This window comes from Rhinopithecus roxellana, chromosome 20, assembly GCF_007565055.1.
Source record: "Rhinopithecus roxellana isolate Shanxi Qingling chromosome 20, ASM756505v1, whole genome shotgun sequence".
In the NCBI taxonomy this organism is placed as follows: Eukaryota; Metazoa; Chordata; class Mammalia; order Primates; family Cercopithecidae; genus Rhinopithecus; species Rhinopithecus roxellana.
The window spans coordinates 69,898,220-69,917,030 of NC_044568.1; the positions used below are offsets into that span (position 1 = coordinate 69,898,220).

General features: G+C 45.5%; 1 protein-coding gene across 1 annotated transcript; it reads left to right on the plus strand.

Moving 5' to 3' along the window:
• The first annotated feature begins 15 nt into the window (after nucleotides 1-15).
• Nucleotides 16-17,921, plus strand: ZSCAN32 (zinc finger and SCAN domain containing 32). Its single transcript, XM_010376055.2, has 7 exons — nucleotides 16-136; nucleotides 3,556-4,106; nucleotides 7,430-7,595; nucleotides 11,146-11,240; nucleotides 11,526-11,649; nucleotides 15,061-15,543; nucleotides 16,294-17,921. The coding sequence occupies exons 2-7, from the start codon at nucleotides 3,744-3,746 to the stop codon at nucleotides 16,956-16,958; spliced, it is 1,896 nt and encodes a 631-aa protein (XP_010374357.2). The 5' UTR covers nucleotides 16-136; nucleotides 3,556-3,743; the 3' UTR covers nucleotides 16,959-17,921.
• The last annotated feature ends 890 nt before the right edge of the window (nucleotides 17,922-18,811 follow it).

Consider the following 18,811-nt stretch of genomic DNA (forward strand, 5'->3'; position numbering starts at 1 on the left):
CATCCCGGGAGCTGCAGTCCGGCAGCTCGACTTGCGGGCCTGCGCAGGGGCGTGCGTAGTGGGCAGAGCGAATCGCGCCCCTGACTTCCGGTCCGGAGGCTGAGGGAGTTTGTGGAGTCCCGAGTACTGGTATCCGGTGAGTCCTCCGCTTCCTTGAGGCCGGCGGGACTAGCGGCTGGGCCCTGCGACGGCCGAGGAGTCCCTCCCCGCTGAGAGCCTTCTCCGAGGCGTTTGGGTCCGGCTCCGATGGGCGTCTCCGTGGGACAGGCGGCCTCCCTCAGGCCGGGCTTCCCCAGACGCGCCGCGGTCACCGTGCCCCGCTCCCACCGCGCGGATCACCCCAAGCCTAAGCGCCGGCGCCCCGGGACCCCCTGGCCTTGACCCTGCTTATCTCGTCCCTGTCTCGCCCACTCTCTACTCATCCACAGTGCCTGACCCTGGCACCGAGTGCGTTCTGAGTACTCAATAAATAGTTACTAAGTGAAAAACCTATCCACTTGGCTCCCCATCCTCATGCTGCATTTTTTCCCCAGTGTTTGGGCCATCGCTAGAGTGAAGTAAAATTTTCAGAGAACAGCATTTTAAAATTTAACGATGAGTGGGATGTAAGGGGTCAAAAAGGGCCCAGAGTGGTGCAGGTTCCGCCTTCTGCATGAAGTTAGAAGAGCATTTATTAAATTATTCTTCAGCCAGGTAAGGTACAGGATGAACATAATGAAGGCAAGGGGTGCAGGTTCTAGTCCTGGCCTTGCTGCCTAGAGCTCTGCTGTGTGATGCTTTAGGCAAGATACTTCATCGCTCTCAGCTTCTTTTTGGCTAAAAAGCAGTGCTAACAATAATAATGCCCTTGATTTCTCTATCTCTAGAAGCACTGAAATGTAAAGAGAATTTAAGTGAAGGCAGTTCAAGTTCTTTGAGAAAAGGGAACCCAAATCCATTTTTAAAATATAAAAAATTTTCTTTAATTTTTAAAAAACATTTACCATCTTAACCATTTTTAAGTGTACAGCTCAGTAGTCCTGAGTGTATTCATATTGTTGTGCATGCTGGATCCATTTTAATACCACGTGGTGAGGGTGTATCAGCTCCTGTAGAAAATGTGAATTATGATCTGCTTTAATCTGTGCTTTAATTAGTTAAAAACCAACACAAACTAATGAAAAAAAGACTGCCTTCACTGGTTCAGTGGCTCATATACCTGTAATCCCAGCACTTTGGGAGGCCAAGGTGGGAGGATCATTTGAGCACAGGAGTATAAGACCAGCCTGGGCAACATAGTGAAACCCCATCTCTACAAAAAATACAAAAGTTAGCCTCTATTTAAAATTATTTTTAAGGTCGGGCATGGTGGCTTATGCTTGTAATCCTAACACTTTGGGAGGTTGAAGTGGAAGGATTGCTTGAGTTCAGGAGTTTGATAAAAAAATAAATAAATCATTTAAAAAAGTTATTGTTTAATTTTAAATTATTATATAAAACTTTTTAAAATTAACTCTTAAAAAAATAAAATATTGCCTTGCATAAACTGGCCTTGGAGATCCAAACATGTTTTCAAGACTCATCTCTACAAAAAATACAAAAGTTAGCCTCTATTTAAAATTATTTTTAAGGTCGGGCATGGTGGCTTATGCTTGTAATCCTAACACTTTGGGAGGTTGAAGTGGGAGGATTGCTTGAGTTCAAGAGTTTGATAAAAAAAAATAAGTAAATAATTTTTAAAAGTTATTGTTTAATTTTAAATTATATAAAACTTTTTAAAATTAACTCTCAAAAAAAATAAAATATTGCCTTGCATAAACTGGCCTTGGAGATCCAAACATGTTTTCAAGACTCGAGTATATTGTCCTCTTGTGAACAGGCTCCTGTGATGGAAGAGTGGAGTAGAGAGTGGGACATAGTTGCAAACAACTGTGGTCTTACATTTGCCCAATTTAGCAATTCCCAGAAAATTAAGAGCTTTCCCTACTTCTCACGTAAAATTTGAGAAAAGAATTTTAATAGGCCTAGCTGTGTGTCATATGCCCACTTCTGGGGAGGCAGGTATTGTAATTAATATCCCCACTAGAACCAATCTTTCTTTCTTTTCTTTCTCTTTTCTTTTCTTTCTTTCGACAGTCTCGCTCGTTGCCCAGGCTGGAGTGCAATGGCGAGATCTCGGCTCACTGCAACGTCTGCCTCCCGGGTTCAAGCACTTCTGCCTCAGCCTCCTGAGTAGCTGGGACTACAGGTGTGTGCCACCATGCCCAGCTAATTTTTTTGTATTTTTAGTAGAGACGGAGTTTCATCTTGTTAGCCAGAATGGTCTAGATCTCCTGACCTTGTGATTCACCCACCTCAGTCTCTCAAAGAGTTGGGATTACAGGCATGAGCCACCACGCCCGGTTGAGAGGGACTTTTTCACAAAGGAAGAAGATGCTGCTACTAGAAGTGGGAAAGGAATGCTGGAAAATAAAAACATACAGCAAACCCAAACAGTCACTTATCCACGTTGTGTGTGTGTGGAATAATAGTGATGAAGAAATTAATTAAGAAGCACATACACACTAGTGCTCCCGAGGAGAGGGTAGCAATTGGGAACATGAGTCCAGGCTTCTTGAGGATAGGGAAGGACAGGAAAAAAGACTTAGGTATGTGAGGGAAGAAGGGAAGGAACAGGTGAACTACATCGTCAAGAAGTTTGAGTAACTTGTTAGCAGACACAGAATCTTGGCTGGGAGAAAACTATTTTTTGGTACTGTAACTGCCCAGTGGTTTCATCTTGCCCACTGCCTAGATAAAGCCAATTTGTCAAGACAGGGGAATTGCAATAGAGAAAGAATTTAATAAGCATAGAACCAGCTAAATGGGAGACAAGTTTTATTACTCAAGTCAGCCTCCCCAGAAATTCAGAGGCTAGGGCTTTGGCAGGCAGTTGGGTAGGGAACGGGGTATGCTGACTGGTTGGGGACGCACTCATAGGGCTGTGGAAAATGGCTCCTGTGTGCTGAGTGCGATTTTGGGTGGGAGCCACAGAGGAGTCCCTAGTCTGGGTGGAGCCATCTGGTTGTCAGAAAGCAGAGGCCTGAAAAGACATCTCAAAAGGCCAGTCTTGGGTTCTACAATAGTGATGTTATTTAATTGGGGAAGTTGCAAATCTTGTGACCTCTGGATAATCATTTCATTATGCCTACATCTTAGCAGAATTCAGGCCCCTCTCATCCTCCTAACCTGGTGGTCTTTAATTAGTTTTACAAAGGAGTTTAGTTTGGGGAAGGGTTATTATCATTCAAACTATAAACTAAATTTCACCCAAAGCTAGCTTGGCTCACGCCCAGGAATGACCAAGGGCAGTTTGGAGGTTAAAAGCAAGATGGAGTTGGTTAGATCCTATCTCTTTTAGTGTCATAATCTTCTCACTGTGAACAGTTTTTGCAAAGACAGTTTCAATATTTCTAGTGTTTTGGATCATTGGTGTAGATTTGTGGAGGGAGTAAAGAAAAGGGATAGAAAGTAAATCACAAGAAGCAGAGTGAAGGAATGTGATAGGTTTATATTGTCTTTTTCCATCCTCTTCAGACATCCTTCAAAGTTGAGCCCTTATTTTCAGCTGTGAGTCTCTGTACATGTCTGACACTCTCCTGTCCCACGGATTACAGAAAGACATTCCTTGCAGGAGAACATGGCTTCCCAGTGATGTGGGAAGAGATGGACTCTGATCTCCAGGGTAGAAGTGGCAACCAGAGTCAGCCAGTTCGTTGAAGCAAATGATGGCTGCAGCAAAGAGTCCTGAGGCACATCGATCCTCAAACAAGGAACCCACACAGGGCCAGAAATCAGCCCTCCAGGGTAATAGCCCTGACTCAGAGACCTCCCGTCAGCGCTTCAGGCAGTTTTGCTACCAGGAAGTAACTGGCCCCCATGAAGCTTTTAGCAAACTCTGGGAACTCTGTTGTCAGTGGCTGAAGCCAAAGACGCACTCGAAAGAGGAAATCCTGGAGCTGCTGGTTTTGGAGCAGTTTCTGACTATCTTGCCAGAGGAGATCCAGACCTGGGTGAGGGAGCAGCATCCAGAAAACGGGGAGGAAGCTGTGGCTCTGGTTGAGGATGTACAGAGAGCTGGACAACAGGTGAGAAAAGGAAGTCAGAACTTTGTGGTTTGGGTTATGAAGAAGTTGAGGAATCCAGTTACTGGAGAGGTGCTTGGTTGAGAAACACACAGTAGCCCTCTGCTGCCCACAGAAGGTCTTGGCTATCTTGGGTTGGTCCTATGCCCTTATAGTACGGGAAGAATTTCTCATCTGTGGATACAGCTGTTAGACATTCATATATTTAGTAATGTTTGAAGTCCTTAATTAAAGTGGTAAAAACACTCAGAAAAATTCTCCAAAACAAGGCCAGGGAAAGGACAACTATCTGTCACTCAGGGGATGGAGGAAAACTAGAGATGCTGGTGAACGAAAATCTAGTTTCTTGCTAGGAGCTTCTTTGAGGGCAGAGTGCCATGCGTCGTACACTCAACAAAATTATGTTAGAGCCAGGCCTTGCCCTGGTTCTTGCTGCCGGGATTAAGTGTTCAGTTTGGGACACTGATGGATTTATAAAATATCCTCTTACGGTCAGGACTAGGTGTGAGATCTGATCAGTATAACCAGCTTGTATCTTCTGGGAGCAAGGAGGTGGGAAAGGCACAGGAAGAGAAAAGTAACACGCCAGCTTTGGTTGTGGAAGAGTTGGTGCAACTGAAATCGGGTAAGTCTGGGAGAGGCCTAGAGTAATGGAGGGCACAGGTCAGAGGAACGTTGGTCAGCCTGAGTGGGTCTGTGATCAGAGCAGGAAGCAGCTCGCTGGGTGCCAGTCTGCATGGCTGGAATGGGAAGGACCTAGGCAGCAGATATGCTTGTGTTTCCCAGTGAGGAGGTAGGGATGTGCACGGCCTGTGGGAAGAGGAATGGGTGAAGGTGGATGTAGATGAAATTTGGTAGGATTGAGGAGTTAGTACTTTTGACTTAATTTAGAGACGGGAAGAGCAGCTTGGTGGTGATGCATCAGGGAAAAAGTTGAGGAAATCAGTCTGAAGTCTGTGGGACTGGGACTCTTACTCATAAGAAAGATTGAATGGAGAGGTGCAGTAGCACTTGTATGAAGGTAGAGCTTGGAGAATTGAACTATTATAAATAAGAGTGGGAATGCCAGTATGCCAATAGTCATCCTAGCCCAGGTCCCCTTCCATCACTCTGATGCTCTCTCCTCTTCTTATCCTTAACCATCTCAGAATCACACTTTATTTTATTTTATTTTTGATAGGGTCTTGGTCTGTCACTTAGGCTAGAGTGCAGTGGCATGAATGTGGCTCACTGCAGCCTCAACCTCCTGGGTTCAAGTGATCCTCTTGCATCAGCCCCCCAAGTAGCTGGGACTACAGGTGCACACCACCATGCCCAACTAATTTTTTTTATTACAGATGAGGTTTTGCCATGTTGCTCAGGCTGGTCTTGACCTTCTGAGCTCAGGCTCCCAAAGTGTTGGGAATACACGTGTGAGCCACTGTGCCCGGCCCACACTCTTAATATAAAATAAAACAGTGCAGGAGTGTATAGGTTAAACAGCTATTTGAAACCTATTGTATTAGTCTGTTCTCACACTGCTATAAGGACATACCTGAGACTGGATAATTTATAAAGAGAAGAGGTTTAAGTGACTCACAGGTCTGCATGGCTGGGGAGGCCTCAGGAAACACAATCATGGCAGAAGGGGAAGCAAACACATCCTTCTTCACATGGCAGCAGGAAAGAGAAGAATGAGAACTGAGTGAAGGGTAAAGTCCTTTATGAAACCATCGGATCTCGTGAGAACTTACTATCACTAGAGTAGCATGGGGGAAACTGCCCTCATGATTCAATTACCTCCCACCAGGTCCCTCCAGTGACACATGGGGATTATGGGATCTACAATTGAAGATGAGCTTTGGGTGGGGACACAGCAAAACCATATCACCTATCATGAAAGTGAAGGAGAGAGCAAGAAGTGGAGGTGGGTAGTAGTAATAGACGTTGACATAATTTCTTAGGACCCCACTTACCTCTCAGTACCTCTCCTCATTCCCTTTAAGGGTCTTTGTTATAAGCATGGGACTTAAGGAATGAAGATGGCTCTGAAAGACAGAAGTTGATTTTAAGTGACTGTGATATTGGGGATTTTACAGTGAACAGGACAGGCATGGCTCCTGGTCTGTTGGAGCCCGCAGTCCATGGGGGAAACAGACAATCATAAATCAGAAGTAAACCATAAAGATCGTTTCAGATGAGTGCATGGAAGGAAATGAGCAGAGTGATGTGATAACTGGAGTGTTGGGAGATAGGTGGTGAGGCAGGGCCTCTCTGAGGTGACACTGAAGGAGAAGGAACCAGTTGTCCCAAGAGTTGGGAGGAGAGTACTCCAGACAGAGGGGACAGCACATACCAAGAGCCTAAGGTGGTAAAGGACTGGGCAGGTTTGAGAGGAAGGGAGGGCTTGTGGCTGGAGTAGAGAAACTGGGGAAGAGTGCTGTGAGAGAAAGGGAGGAAGCAGGGCAGAATCATGCTGGGCCTTTTAGGCTGTGAAGAGGAGTTTGGATTTTGTTCTGTGTGCAGTGGGAAGTCACTGAAGAGTGTTGTTACTATGGAGGGATAGGAGTCTAGATTTTAAAAAGATCACACTGAATTCCACGTAGAGAGAATGGATTGGAGGGTCCAACAGTAGAGAGGATACAGACAGCAGATAGTGTCCTGGACCCTGATGGAGCTGGGAGGTGGAGAGAGAGGACCAAAGGAGGTCTCTTTTGAAGACAGAACTGATATTGGATTTGGGTGGAAATGGCCTAGTGCGGAAGTCATGGGGGCATGCTCAAGTGAAAGCTGACATTCTCTCTTCTAACAAATATATACCAGTTTTTAACAGTTCTGGTGTGTCAGGCTCTATGCTAGGTGCTGTCTTATAAATAATGTTAACCACTTCAAAGACTTTTTTTTTTTTTTTTTTGAGACAGAGTCTTGCTGTGTTGTGGCGTGATCTTGGATCACTGCAACCTCCGCCTCCTGGGTTCAAGTGATTCTCCTGCCTCAGCCTCCCAAGTAGCTGGGGTTACAGGCTCACACCACTACACCAGCTAATGTTTGTGTTTTTAGTAGAGATGGGGTTTCACCGTGTTGCCAGGCTGGTCTTGAACTCCTGACCTCACATGATCCACCTGCCTTGGCCTCCCAAAGTGCTGGGATTACAGGCGTGAACCACTGCACCCTCAAAGACCTAATTCTATTAATTTTTATTTTATTACAACAGCAATACAGTGGCTCCTAGATGTTTCTCTTTTGCTTCCTTATGTTACACATTATTTTTTAATGCCACTCCTAGGAGTTGTAAAGTCCAGCTTAGGCAGGAATTTGTAGTGATGGATGATGGGGTCTGTTCTCAGGTCCCAGATTCTGAGAAGGACTTGAAAGTACTCATGGAGGAGATGGCCCCTTTGGGAACAACCAGAGAATCACTGAGATCCCAATGGAAACAGGAGGTTCAGCCAGAGGAGCCGACTTTAAAGGGATCACAGAGCTCACACCAAAGACCAGGGGAACAGTCAGAAGGTAAGCAGAAGCCTCTGTCCTCACCTGAGGCAGGTGAGGAACAATCATTTACTGGAAACAAAGGTCTGAACTGGGTCCACTTAAGGGTTCCAGACTAAATGCCTTTGAAATATATCCAAAAACCGGCCAGGCGCGGTGGCTCATGTCTGTAAACCCAGCACCTTGGAAGATCAGACAGGCAGATCACCTGAGGTCAGGAGTTTGAGACCAGTCTTGCTAACACTGTGAAACCCACTTTCTACTAAAAATACAAAAAATTAGCCGGGCATGGTAATCCCAGCTACTTGGAAGGCTGAAGCAGGAGAATCGCTTGAACCCAGGTGGTGGAAGTTGCAGTGAGCCAAGATCACGCCATTGTATTCCAGCCTGGGCTGCCTCAAAATAAAAAAAAAGAGAAATATATCCATATCCAAAAGCAAGATTACAAATTTCAGTTGAGAGTAATAGCACTTAAAGTAGGAACAGAGATTCTTTATGTGTTAGCATAATTCTTTTTTATTACAGTTCTGTTACTAAAGAATCAGGCGTCCTTAAAGGTGAACATGTTACCTTCACCTTCTGCACAGCAGTTCTTCATATACTTGAAGACATTAAATCCCCTTCCCCATCCAACTTAATCTTTTCCAGAATATATTTTTATTATTTTTGCCTTTCTTCCAGAGCTCTATTTTTTGTTTTTACTTGTCTTAATTTTTTTAGAAAACTTTTTTTGTTTTTTAAGATGGAGTCTTGCTCCGTTGCCGAAGGTGGAGTGCAGTGGCACGATCTCGGCTCACTGCAAGCTCCGCCTCCCAGGTTCACCCCATTCTCCTGCCTCAGCCTCCCGAGTAGCTGGGACTACAGGCGCCCGCCACCATGCCCGGCTAATTTTTTGTATTTTTAGTAGAGACAGGGTTTCATTGTGTTAGCTAGGATAGTCTCGATCTCCTGACCTCGTGATCCACCTCCCTCAGCTTCCCAAAGTGCTGGGATTACAGGCATGAGCCACCATGCCCGGCCTTAGAAAACTTTAACTAAAAAAATTATCTTAGCTGGATACGCTGGCTCATGCCTGTAACCTCAGCACTTTGGAAGGCTGGAGCAGGAGGCAGCTTGAGCCTAGGAGTTCAAGACCAGCCTGGGCAACATAACAAGATCTTGTCTCTACCAAAAAAAAATTGTTTTAATTGAGGGAATGTCACATAACATAAAATTAACCATTTCAAAGTGAACAATTCAGTTATGCTTAGTACATTCACAGTGTTATGCAGCCATCACCTCTATCTAGTGTCAAAACATTTTTATCATCCCGAAAAGGAAATCCTGTACCCATTAAACAATTGCTCCCCATTCTGTCTCCATGGATTTATGTGTTCTGGACATTTCATATAAGTCGAATCACATGTATTATGTGACCTTTTGTGTCTGCCTTGTCACTTTTCATGTTTTGAGCATGTCAGTACTTTGTTTCTTTTGATGGCTGAATAATATTCCATTGCGTGGATATACCAAGGGTCTATATTTTTATAAGTCTTTTTCCATGAAGTAATTTGGCTAGATACTTGCTGCCTTTTCTGTTTAATTGAAAGCTGCCATTACAGGTTGCTAGGTAAGTTTTTTTTAAGAGACAGGGTCTTGCACTGTCGCCCAGGCTGGAGTGCAGTGGTGCCATCATGGTTCACTCCTGCCTCAAACTGCTGGGTTCAAGCAGTCCTCCTGCCTCAGCCTCCCAGAGTGCTGGAAAACAGACATGTGCCACCACAACCAGCCTGAAAAACACTGTGTCTTGATGATGTTTAAGTTGGCAAACTGTGTTGATAAAGTAGAAAATTGTCTCAGAGATTTTATTTTATTTTATTTTTGAGATGGAGTTTCGCTCTTGTTGCCCAGGCTGGAGTGTAATGGCATGATCTCAGCTCACTGCAACTTCTGCCTCCGGGGTTCAAGTGATTCTCTTGCCTCAGCCTCCCGAGTAGCTGGGATTACCTACTCCTGCCACCATGCCCGGCTAATTTTTTGTATTTTTAGTAGAGAGAGGGTTTCGCTATGTTGGACAGGCTGGTCTCAAACTCCTGACCTCAGGTGATCCGCCCACCTCGGCCTCCCAAACTGCTGGGATTACTGGCGTGAGCCACCGTGCCTGGCTGATTTAAGTTTTTTTTAAGCAAAGTAATACTCTTGTTAACATCTTGATAAACTTTGCCACTTAGCATTTATTTCCTTTTAATCCTTGGGAACACCTGTGTTCTCTGTGTATGTTTTCCAAGGCTTTGGGACAGCAGGGGCTGTGAGTAAAAAGCAGGACTCGCTGCCTTCCAGGCTAGGCTCCCTCTGCTTCCCAGGCCCATGGGCCACTCACAGATCTGGAGTGTTGTTACCTCCCCAGGGGTCACATACCTCTGAGTTGCCATTAAGAAGTAGTAAACATGATTCATTTTATTGGTACAATTTTTTTTTTTTTTTTGGACACAGAGTCTTGCTCTGTTGCCCAGGCTGGAGCGCAGTGGCGCGATCTCGACTCACTGCAAGCTCTGCCTCCCGGGTTCATGCCATTCTCCTGTCTCAGCCTCCTGAGTAGCTGGGACCACAGGCGCCCGCCACCACACCCGGCTAATTTTTTGTATTTTTAGTAGAGATGGGGTTTCACCATGTTAACCAGGATGGTCTCGATCTCCTGACCTCGTGATCTGCCTGCCTCGGCCTCCCAAAGTGCTGGGATTGTACAGTGTTTTAAAATTTTTTCCTATATTTTTAAGCAATGTCACAGTCATATTTGTACAATTCTTGAAGTTGGAGACTTGAGAAAAAATGTATTATCTTGGTCTGAAAAATATAAAAGGTTTCTGTTACTGTGGTATTTTAAAGAGTACTGTGGTTGGCCAGGCGTGGTGGCTCACACCTGTAATCCCAGCACTTTGGGAGGCTGAGGTGGGTGGATCACGAGGTCAGGAGATTGAGACCAACCTGGCTAACACAATGAAACCCCGTCTCTACTAAAAATACACAAAAATTAGCCCGGCGCCTGTAGTCCCAGCTACTCGGAGGCTGAGGCAGGAGAATGGCATGAACCCGGGAGGCGGAGCTTGCAGTGAGCCCAGATTGAGCCACTGCACTCCAGCCTGGGTGACAGAGCAAGACTCCGTCAAAAAAAAAAAAAAAAAAGAGTACTGTGGTTATCTTTGGGTGGCAGGGCTATGGAGATATTTTTGTTTTCCCACTATGATTCTCTTTTTTTCCCTGACATGTATATTTTTCTTTAAAATGGAAAAAAAAATTAAAGCTTTTATGCCAAGAGGAATCTCTTGAAAGGAACTTCTCAACTCACAGAGGCCGTAGGCTCTGGCAGTGGTTCTCAAACTTGAGTTTGCCTCAGACTCATCCAGGGTGGGAGAGTCCCAGGCCCCACCTTCAGAATTTCTGATTTAGATCTGAGGTGAGGCCCCAGAATTTGTATTTCTGATGGGTTGCCAGGGGCTGCTGATGCGGCTGGCCCAGGAGCCCACTTTGAGAGCTTCTGCTTTGTGCTGTTGTGTGGAAGCCGCCATCTAATAGCGGCTGTTTTTCCCCCCAGCCTGGCTTGCTCCTCAGGCTCCCAGGAACCTGCCCCAAAACACAGGTCTCCACGACCAGGAGACAGGTGCTGTGGTCTGGACAGCTGGGTCCCAGGTGAGCTGTGGTTGATGCCTTCTGTCTCCTAAATACCCACTCTCACCCCAAAACCCTCATTTCCAGAGACATGAGAAGGATTCTGTGTGGTCCACAGGGCTTCTCGGGTTATTTTGATTCTGTCCACTCTGACATCATCACATGGCTCAGAACCTGTCCCACGGGGGGCTGACCTCCCCTGCCTTTGCCTTGCCCCTGAACTGACAACTGTGATCCTGTCTCTGCCCCTCACCCCAGGCTAGAGTGGTGCTATTTTACTGGTAGCCAGCTCCAGTGTTGTTACAGGGACCAGCCACGTGCCACAACAGAGCTGTATCCCTCTGTCAGCAAGAATGGACATGCCCAGGCCCTGCAAGAAAGGCCCTCTACAGGGGTGCCACGCAGAGGAAGAACAGACACATCTCGCTGGGTAAGGATCCATCTTCCTTCCAGGTCCAGGTGGATATGTTCAGTTGTTCAGAGAAGCTGAAAGGACTTCAGAGGAAGGGAGACAGAGGGAGTGGGGAGACTGTTGGGTGGAGGGAAAGGAGGAAGTAAATGGGGAACCAGAGCAGGCAAGAGAGACACAGGCAGAAATTAAAAGAAAGGGGTAGCATGTGTGACAGGCAGTCAAGAACATGGGAGATGAAGGGTGAGGGAGTGGAGAAGCAAAAAGTGATAGCGAGACAGAGTCAGAACAAGCAGGCCGGAGCTGGAGCCAGACAGGTGGCCAACAGGAGCACAGTATGTGCTCATACTGAACGTGTGCTCATGCACACAGGTAGCAGTAGTCACGCCCGAGTTTCTCCAGTGGCAGAGGAGATTAACAAATAAAACCACCCAACTAGGACAGTCTACTATGCCCAGGCCTTCCAGGCCCTTTCCCAGCATCTCAGGACACTTGGGGAAGGTTCTGCCAAACAGACCGCTCTCTTGCCTTTCTCAAATCATTTCTGTCCCATCTGGGCCAAATGCCTCTTCCTCAGAGCAGCCTCCCTGACCATCCAGATTCAGAGACAGACACTCTGCAGCTCACTGGGCCTAGATGTCTCCTCTGCTGCTTCACATGCAGGGTTCTCCTGGCCAAACCCAGGGTGGGAGGGACTACACAAGGCCGTGAACGCAGGCCCTGTGACACTGCCCCTGCCTCACTCTACAATGTTGTCCTCCCCGGTGGTGTGTGGTTTTTCCCTGCTCTGCCCCTGCCATCCCTCCCCTCCTTTGCCAGGAACTCCCAGTTTCCTGGCTTCGGCATATGCCATTTCTTGCTGCTTCTTCAGGCTTCTCCTGCACCTTATCTTTGTCCAGTTGCAGGAAAGTATAGTGTCTTTTTGAGCTTTGTATTACTAAATATATATGGATAATACAGTAAAGTGATATATAAATATTTTTGTATTTGTGATTTTTAATGTATTAGGTGAAATTCACATGACATAAAATTAACCACTGTAAAGTGAACAATTCTTTGGCATCTAGCACATTCAGAGTGTTGTGTAATTACTGCTACATCCAGTTCCAGAACCTTTCCATCACTCCAAAGTACGACCCCACAACCATCCAGCAGTTTCTCCCCGTCCTGCCCCTCCAAGTCCCTGAGAGACACCAGTCTTCATTCTATCTCTATGGATTGCACTATTCTGAATATTTCATGTAATGGTACCTGTAATTTTAATTTCTACAACATTAGGCTTATCGAATGAGGGCTTGTATTCCCCACACACTTTTGGTTTCTTGTCAACCATTCAGGATCCTTTAAAATTAGAGGTAAGAGTTGAGACAGAATGTGGAAGGACAAGTCATTCTTTCCACAAATATTAACTTAGTGCCTATAGTATCTCAGACCTAGTTCTAGGTCGTTAGGTATACAACAGTGAACAAACAGATAAAGATTCCTGCCCTGTGGGAAGAGACAGACCATAGCATAATCAGTAAGCGGTAGAAGATGTTAGAGGGCGATAAGCACGATGGGAGAGAAACAGCAGAGTGATGGGAGTGCCAGGGCAGAGGCTGGTTTGCAGTTTTCAGTTTGGGTCCTCAGGGTCACTCTCACTGAGAAAATGACATTTGAAAAGACTTACCAAAGGAGGAGGGATGAGCCATGCAGCCATATCCCGCATGGAGGAAGAGTGTAAGACAGACGCAATGACGGCCTGGAGCGAGGTGGGCATGCCAGTTCACTGGCACAGAGTGCACCCATCAGTAATGAGAAAACGAGCTCAGAAAGCCAGCGCAAATGAGTGCTGCCAGCTGAGACTGAGAGGGAGCAATTAGAAACTTTTATAACAATTTAACATTGCTGCACTTTTCAGTTGTATTTTTATTGTATTTTACAAAAGAAATAAGCACAAGACTCCTGTCATTCATAGATAATTTGAGAAGTACTAATACAGGATCGTGAGGCCCTACATGAGGGACTTTTTTATTCTGAGTGAAATGGGGGAGTCTCGTGTGGTTCTGGGCAGAGGAGTAATAGTTTTAAAAGGACCACTTTGAGTATTTCACTTTATTTGGCACTTAACTCTATGTAAACATTTATTCATGTCTCTTTTTGCTAGAGAGACTTCTACAGGACTGTGACCTCCTTGAAGGCAGGGTTCATGTAATATTTATATTTCTTAGAAACTGGCATTGTAGGCACTGTTAGTTAAATTGAATAACAAAGGAGCGGACTCCCTCTGGCTGCTGGGTTGAAAGTTGACTGTAAAAGGTCCAGAGTGGAAGCAAGAAGACCAGATAGGCTATGGCAGTGATCCAGGCATGAGGTGACGGTGGCTCAGTGTGGAGCAGAGGGGGTGACAAGAAGAGGCTGGTGCCCTTCAGAGCATCACAACCAGATGTTGGAACGCACTTGCTGGGACAGCTCTAGTCAAATCAGTCCTCATCAACTGGCCCAGATGAGCAGCAGGAGTGTGTGGTGAGGGTTCTTGAGTAGCCAGTCATCCTGAACTGCTCTTCTCAGATGTTTACTGCTTATTCTTACCTTGCTGTGTTAACTGCTGCCATTTTCTTGTATCTACAAGGATGACAGGAGATATAAACAGATAGAGATGGGCCAGATGAGGAGGTATTCCTGTATCAGGGAGGGAACAGACAGATATATCCTTACAACCAGCTCCTCTGTCCCCTGAATCTTTGCTTTACTCGAGCGTCACCTGTTTGCTGTGTCCTCTTATGTGGCCACCCTCATAAAGTCCCACAAATGTCAAGGCGGGCAACCCTTATTGCCAGCCATCTCTCCAGGAGAAGTGAGTAGGATTGAGGATAATTAAAGACAAATTTAAAAGGCAGCTTGAGTAAATAACCCTACAAGTCCTTCTCGGTGGAGGGAATGTCTTTTGTATTATACTAAAAGTTTTCATGTTTTAGACAAAAGGCCACAGTGAGATTTCTTCCTAGAAATAACAATAGCCAGTTGTGGCACAGTTTGAGAAACCAGGATGTAACTTTTTTGTGTGTGTGAGATGGAGTCTTGCTCTGTCGTCAGGCTGGAGTGCAGTGGCACAATCACAGCTCACTGTAACCTCTGCCTCCTGGGTTCAGGTGATTATTCTTCCTCAGCCTCCTGAGTAGCTGGGACTACAGGCACATGGCACAACACCCAGCTAATTTTTTTTGTATTTTTAGTAGAGACGGGGTTTCATCATGCTGGCCAGGATGATCTCGATGTCTTGACCTTGTGATCCACCCGCCTTGGCCTCCCAAAGTGCAGGGATTACAGGTGTGAGCCACCGCACCCGGCCTAGGATGTAACTTTTTAAGCTGCTAAAACCTCACACTGCAGTATGTACAGTCCTCCATGATCTAATTGACAGATCTGATTGACCTATTCTTTTTCCCCCAGCAACAGGTGTGCCCTGGGGCTATGAAGAGACCAAGACGCTCCTGGCTATTCTTAGTAGTTCTCAATTTTATGGAAAACTCCAGACCTGTCAGCAGAACAGCCAGATCTACAGGGCCATGGCGGAACAACTCTGGGATCAGGGTTTTCAGCGGACCCCAGAACAGTGTCGCACCAAGTTCAAAAGCCTACAGTTGAGTTACCGCAAAGTGAGGAGAGGCCGTGTGCCTGAGCCTTGTATCTTTTATGAGGAAATGGATGCTCTTTCAAGCTCCTGGGCCTCTGCACCTCCTATGGCAAGTGATGCTGTTCCTGGCCAAGAAGGAAGTGATATTGAGGCGGGAGAGCTGAATCACCAGAACGGGGAGCCCACGGAGGTAAAAGATGGCACTGTGGATGGTACAGACGGGGATGAAAAGGACTTCAGGAATCCTGGCCAGGAAGTCAGGAAACTTGACCTGTCAGTGCTGTTCCCAAACAGACTTGGTAAGACTCCCTTAGCTCTGATAGTCAAAGGATGGCAAAGTCCACTTTAGAGGCCATTAGTCTAGCAGTTGAGTGGGAGCTGTCACTGATCCTGGCATCATCATCATCTTGATGTGTCACCCTATCCAAGCCAGGAGTTTTGGTTTTCATGGAGTTTAAAGATTATTCCCCTTGCATTTTAGAGCCCTGATTTTGCATTTGCCAACCTCTTTCACTAAGTTCATGTCATCTTTTCCCATGGAGTTTCATTACTTTGCATTGTCAAACTGCTGGTTAGGCCTCCAGACCTATTTTCTCCCTCTTCCTGTAACGTGGCCTTGCCTTTCACAGCCAGAGCCTGTGCTGGCTGGGTACTTAGCACCTGGCTTTCTTCCTGTTTGAGCTGGCCAAGACCAGGGTTGCCTTTTGTTGTTCTGCTGCCAGAAGTTAGAACATTCAAGAATTGAGGGTACACCTATAAACAGACTGGCAGATGACATAGAGCTTGACGTCTTGCCTCAGTCTGTCATTGTGTCAGAACATCCGAAAAAAGATAAGAGAAAAGTTGGAGTTTAGGGCATAATTTTTCTGTAATAATTTGGAGCTTAAAAATATTACAATTAGAAAATAAAAAGCTGTTAATTAGCAGGAGACTTAATCACATGAAGAATTTCAATTAGATATTTTTTCTACATAGTGTAGTTATAACTTTGCATTCCATTGTTTTCCTTCTCTATAGTCCATTGTATTTCTGTGGGGTTTTTTTTCCAGGTTTTGAGATCAAGAATGAGATTAAAAAAGAAAATCTAAAATGGGATGATTCAGAGGAAGTAGAAATAAACAAAGCTTTACAGAGAAAGTCCAGAGGAGTTTTTTGGCACTCTGAGCTACAAAAAGGCTTGGAGAGTGAGTCAACATCAAGAAGGCAATGTAGAAATTCTCCAGAGGAGAGTGAGGAGAAAACCCCATCCCAGGAGAAGATGAGTCACCAGAGTTTTTGTGCCAGGGACAAAGCCTGTACACATATCCTCTGTGGGAAAAACTGCTCTCAGAGTGTGCACTCTCCCCACAAGCCAGCACTCGAACTGGAAAAAGTATCTCAGTGTCCACAATGTGGGAAAACCTTTAGCCGAAGTTCTTATCTTGTTCGGCATCAGAGAATCCACACAGGCGAGAAGCCTCACAAGTGTAGTGAGTGCGGGAAAGGCTTTAGTGAGCGCTCCAACCTCACTGCCCACCTACGAACTCACACAGGGGAGAGACCCTACCAGTGTGGGCAGTGTGGGAAAAGCTTCAACCAGAGCTCCAGCCTCATTGTCCACCAGAGGATCCATACTGGGGAGAAGCCTTACCAGTGCATTGTCTGTGGAAAGAGATTCAACAATAGTTCCCAGTTCAGTGCTCACCGGCGCATCCACACTGGGGAGAGCCCATAAAAGTGTGCAGAGTGTGGGAAAAGCTTCAACAATAGCTCCCACTTCAGTGCCCACCGAAAAACCCACACTGGTGAAAAGCCTTACAGGTGTTCTCACTGTGAGAGAGGCTTCACTAAGAATTCTGCCCTCACCCATCATCAGACAGTACACACGAAAGTACTACTCTCATCACAGGAAGGAAGAGATGTGTTATGAGTGTGTAGGAAAACTATCAGATTAGTTCCTCAGGTCAGCATGTAGGTGTTCCTTAGAGCTTTCTTCTGTTGTGGAGAGATCTAGCCAGTCCGTGACTTGGCAACAGACCTACTGACTACTGGATCTTAAGACCCATGTCTAGGACCAGGAATCAGCATAAGGATGCTGACGTCTCCTGGGTGTGCCTGTGACTCCAGAGTCCTATTTTACTGTGGCTTAAAGTTTGATGGAGAGACAGCTGTAGGGTCCATAAATTCTGCCAGGAAACCAGGGTCTTCCTGTTCCTAGAACTGAGAATGGGCACCCAGTGATCTGAGAACACGTTCTGGGCTAACGTAGTCCTCACACAGGGCTGAGAAAGAAAGTGTCCCCTTTCCTGGGAAGCACATGTAGAAATTAAGAGACTGAATCTCTTTTAAACCAATAATTGACCTCTAGGCACCTGCCATACTAGTACTAACTTCAGGGAAGAAGACACTACTCTTTGTAACCCAGCCACCACCAAAAAGGGAATAAAAAGAAGGAAGGTTAAACCACTGGATAATACTGAATCTGTTTCACTAAGTGACTTAACCTTAGAGCAAGCATAACATCCAGGTTAATTTTTTATAAGACTTATCCTTTTATTATCGCCTTCATCATAGTTCCTGATTGTCTCTTAAAGTGGTTTATAGACATCACTATTTCTGATAATAATTTATAAATGACTATAAACAAATTTATAAACATTACTAATTTCTGATGAAAATAAAGTTGTTTCTCCCTCCACTTCCTTGGCCTTTGGTTGTAATTTTCTCCATTAGAAACTATACTCATGCAGAAGCCTGCAGGGTCCTGAAAATGACATATATATAAGTGTAGAGTCTGCTTCAGGGAAGTAGGACATGCAGAGAAGGAATAGGGGTAGGAAATAGGGAAAAGAGGAAATGAATTGGGTTGGGAAGGATTTGTGCCATCATGAGAGTGAAGATCACAGAAGGAAGGGAAAAACAAGGTTCATCAGGAGATTCTGACTCCTGAAGAGTTTGGTAGATGAGAATGGTAGATGAAAGGAAGGATGGGAACGAGAAGCACTAGCTAGAACCAAAGTTAAAATTCATCTATGGTGAGTCACAGATACTTAAACTTTTATGAAATCGCCATGGATAAAAAGTGGTAGAAGATAGGTACATTTCTCTACGGTTGTTGGCTGGTGCACACAAGGTAGCAGGAAGTTGTCTAAGGTATGGTGAAAAACAAGCATCATGGTCCTTTGAGCTTTTTGAAAAGTTAAGCATTTGCCCCAAGAATACTTGCCAGCAGTGCTTGCAGCTGCAGTGTTTACCTTGAGATAACTTTGCCACAAAATATCTTGCTTTTATTATTTTATTTATTTATTTATTTTTTGAGACAGGGTCTCTCTCTTTGCCCAGACTGGAGTGCAGTGGTGCAATCTCAGGTCACTGTGCCCTCTGCATCCCAGGTTCAAGCAATTCTCATGCCTCAGCCTCCCAAGTAGCTATGACTACAGGCCTGCACCACCATGACCGACTAACGGGGTTTGCCATGTTGACATGGCTGGTCTTGAACTGGCCTCAAGTGATCCTCCTGTCTCAGCCTCTCAAAGTGCTGGGATTACAGGTGTGAGCCACTGCTCCTGGTCATCTTGCTTTTATTAT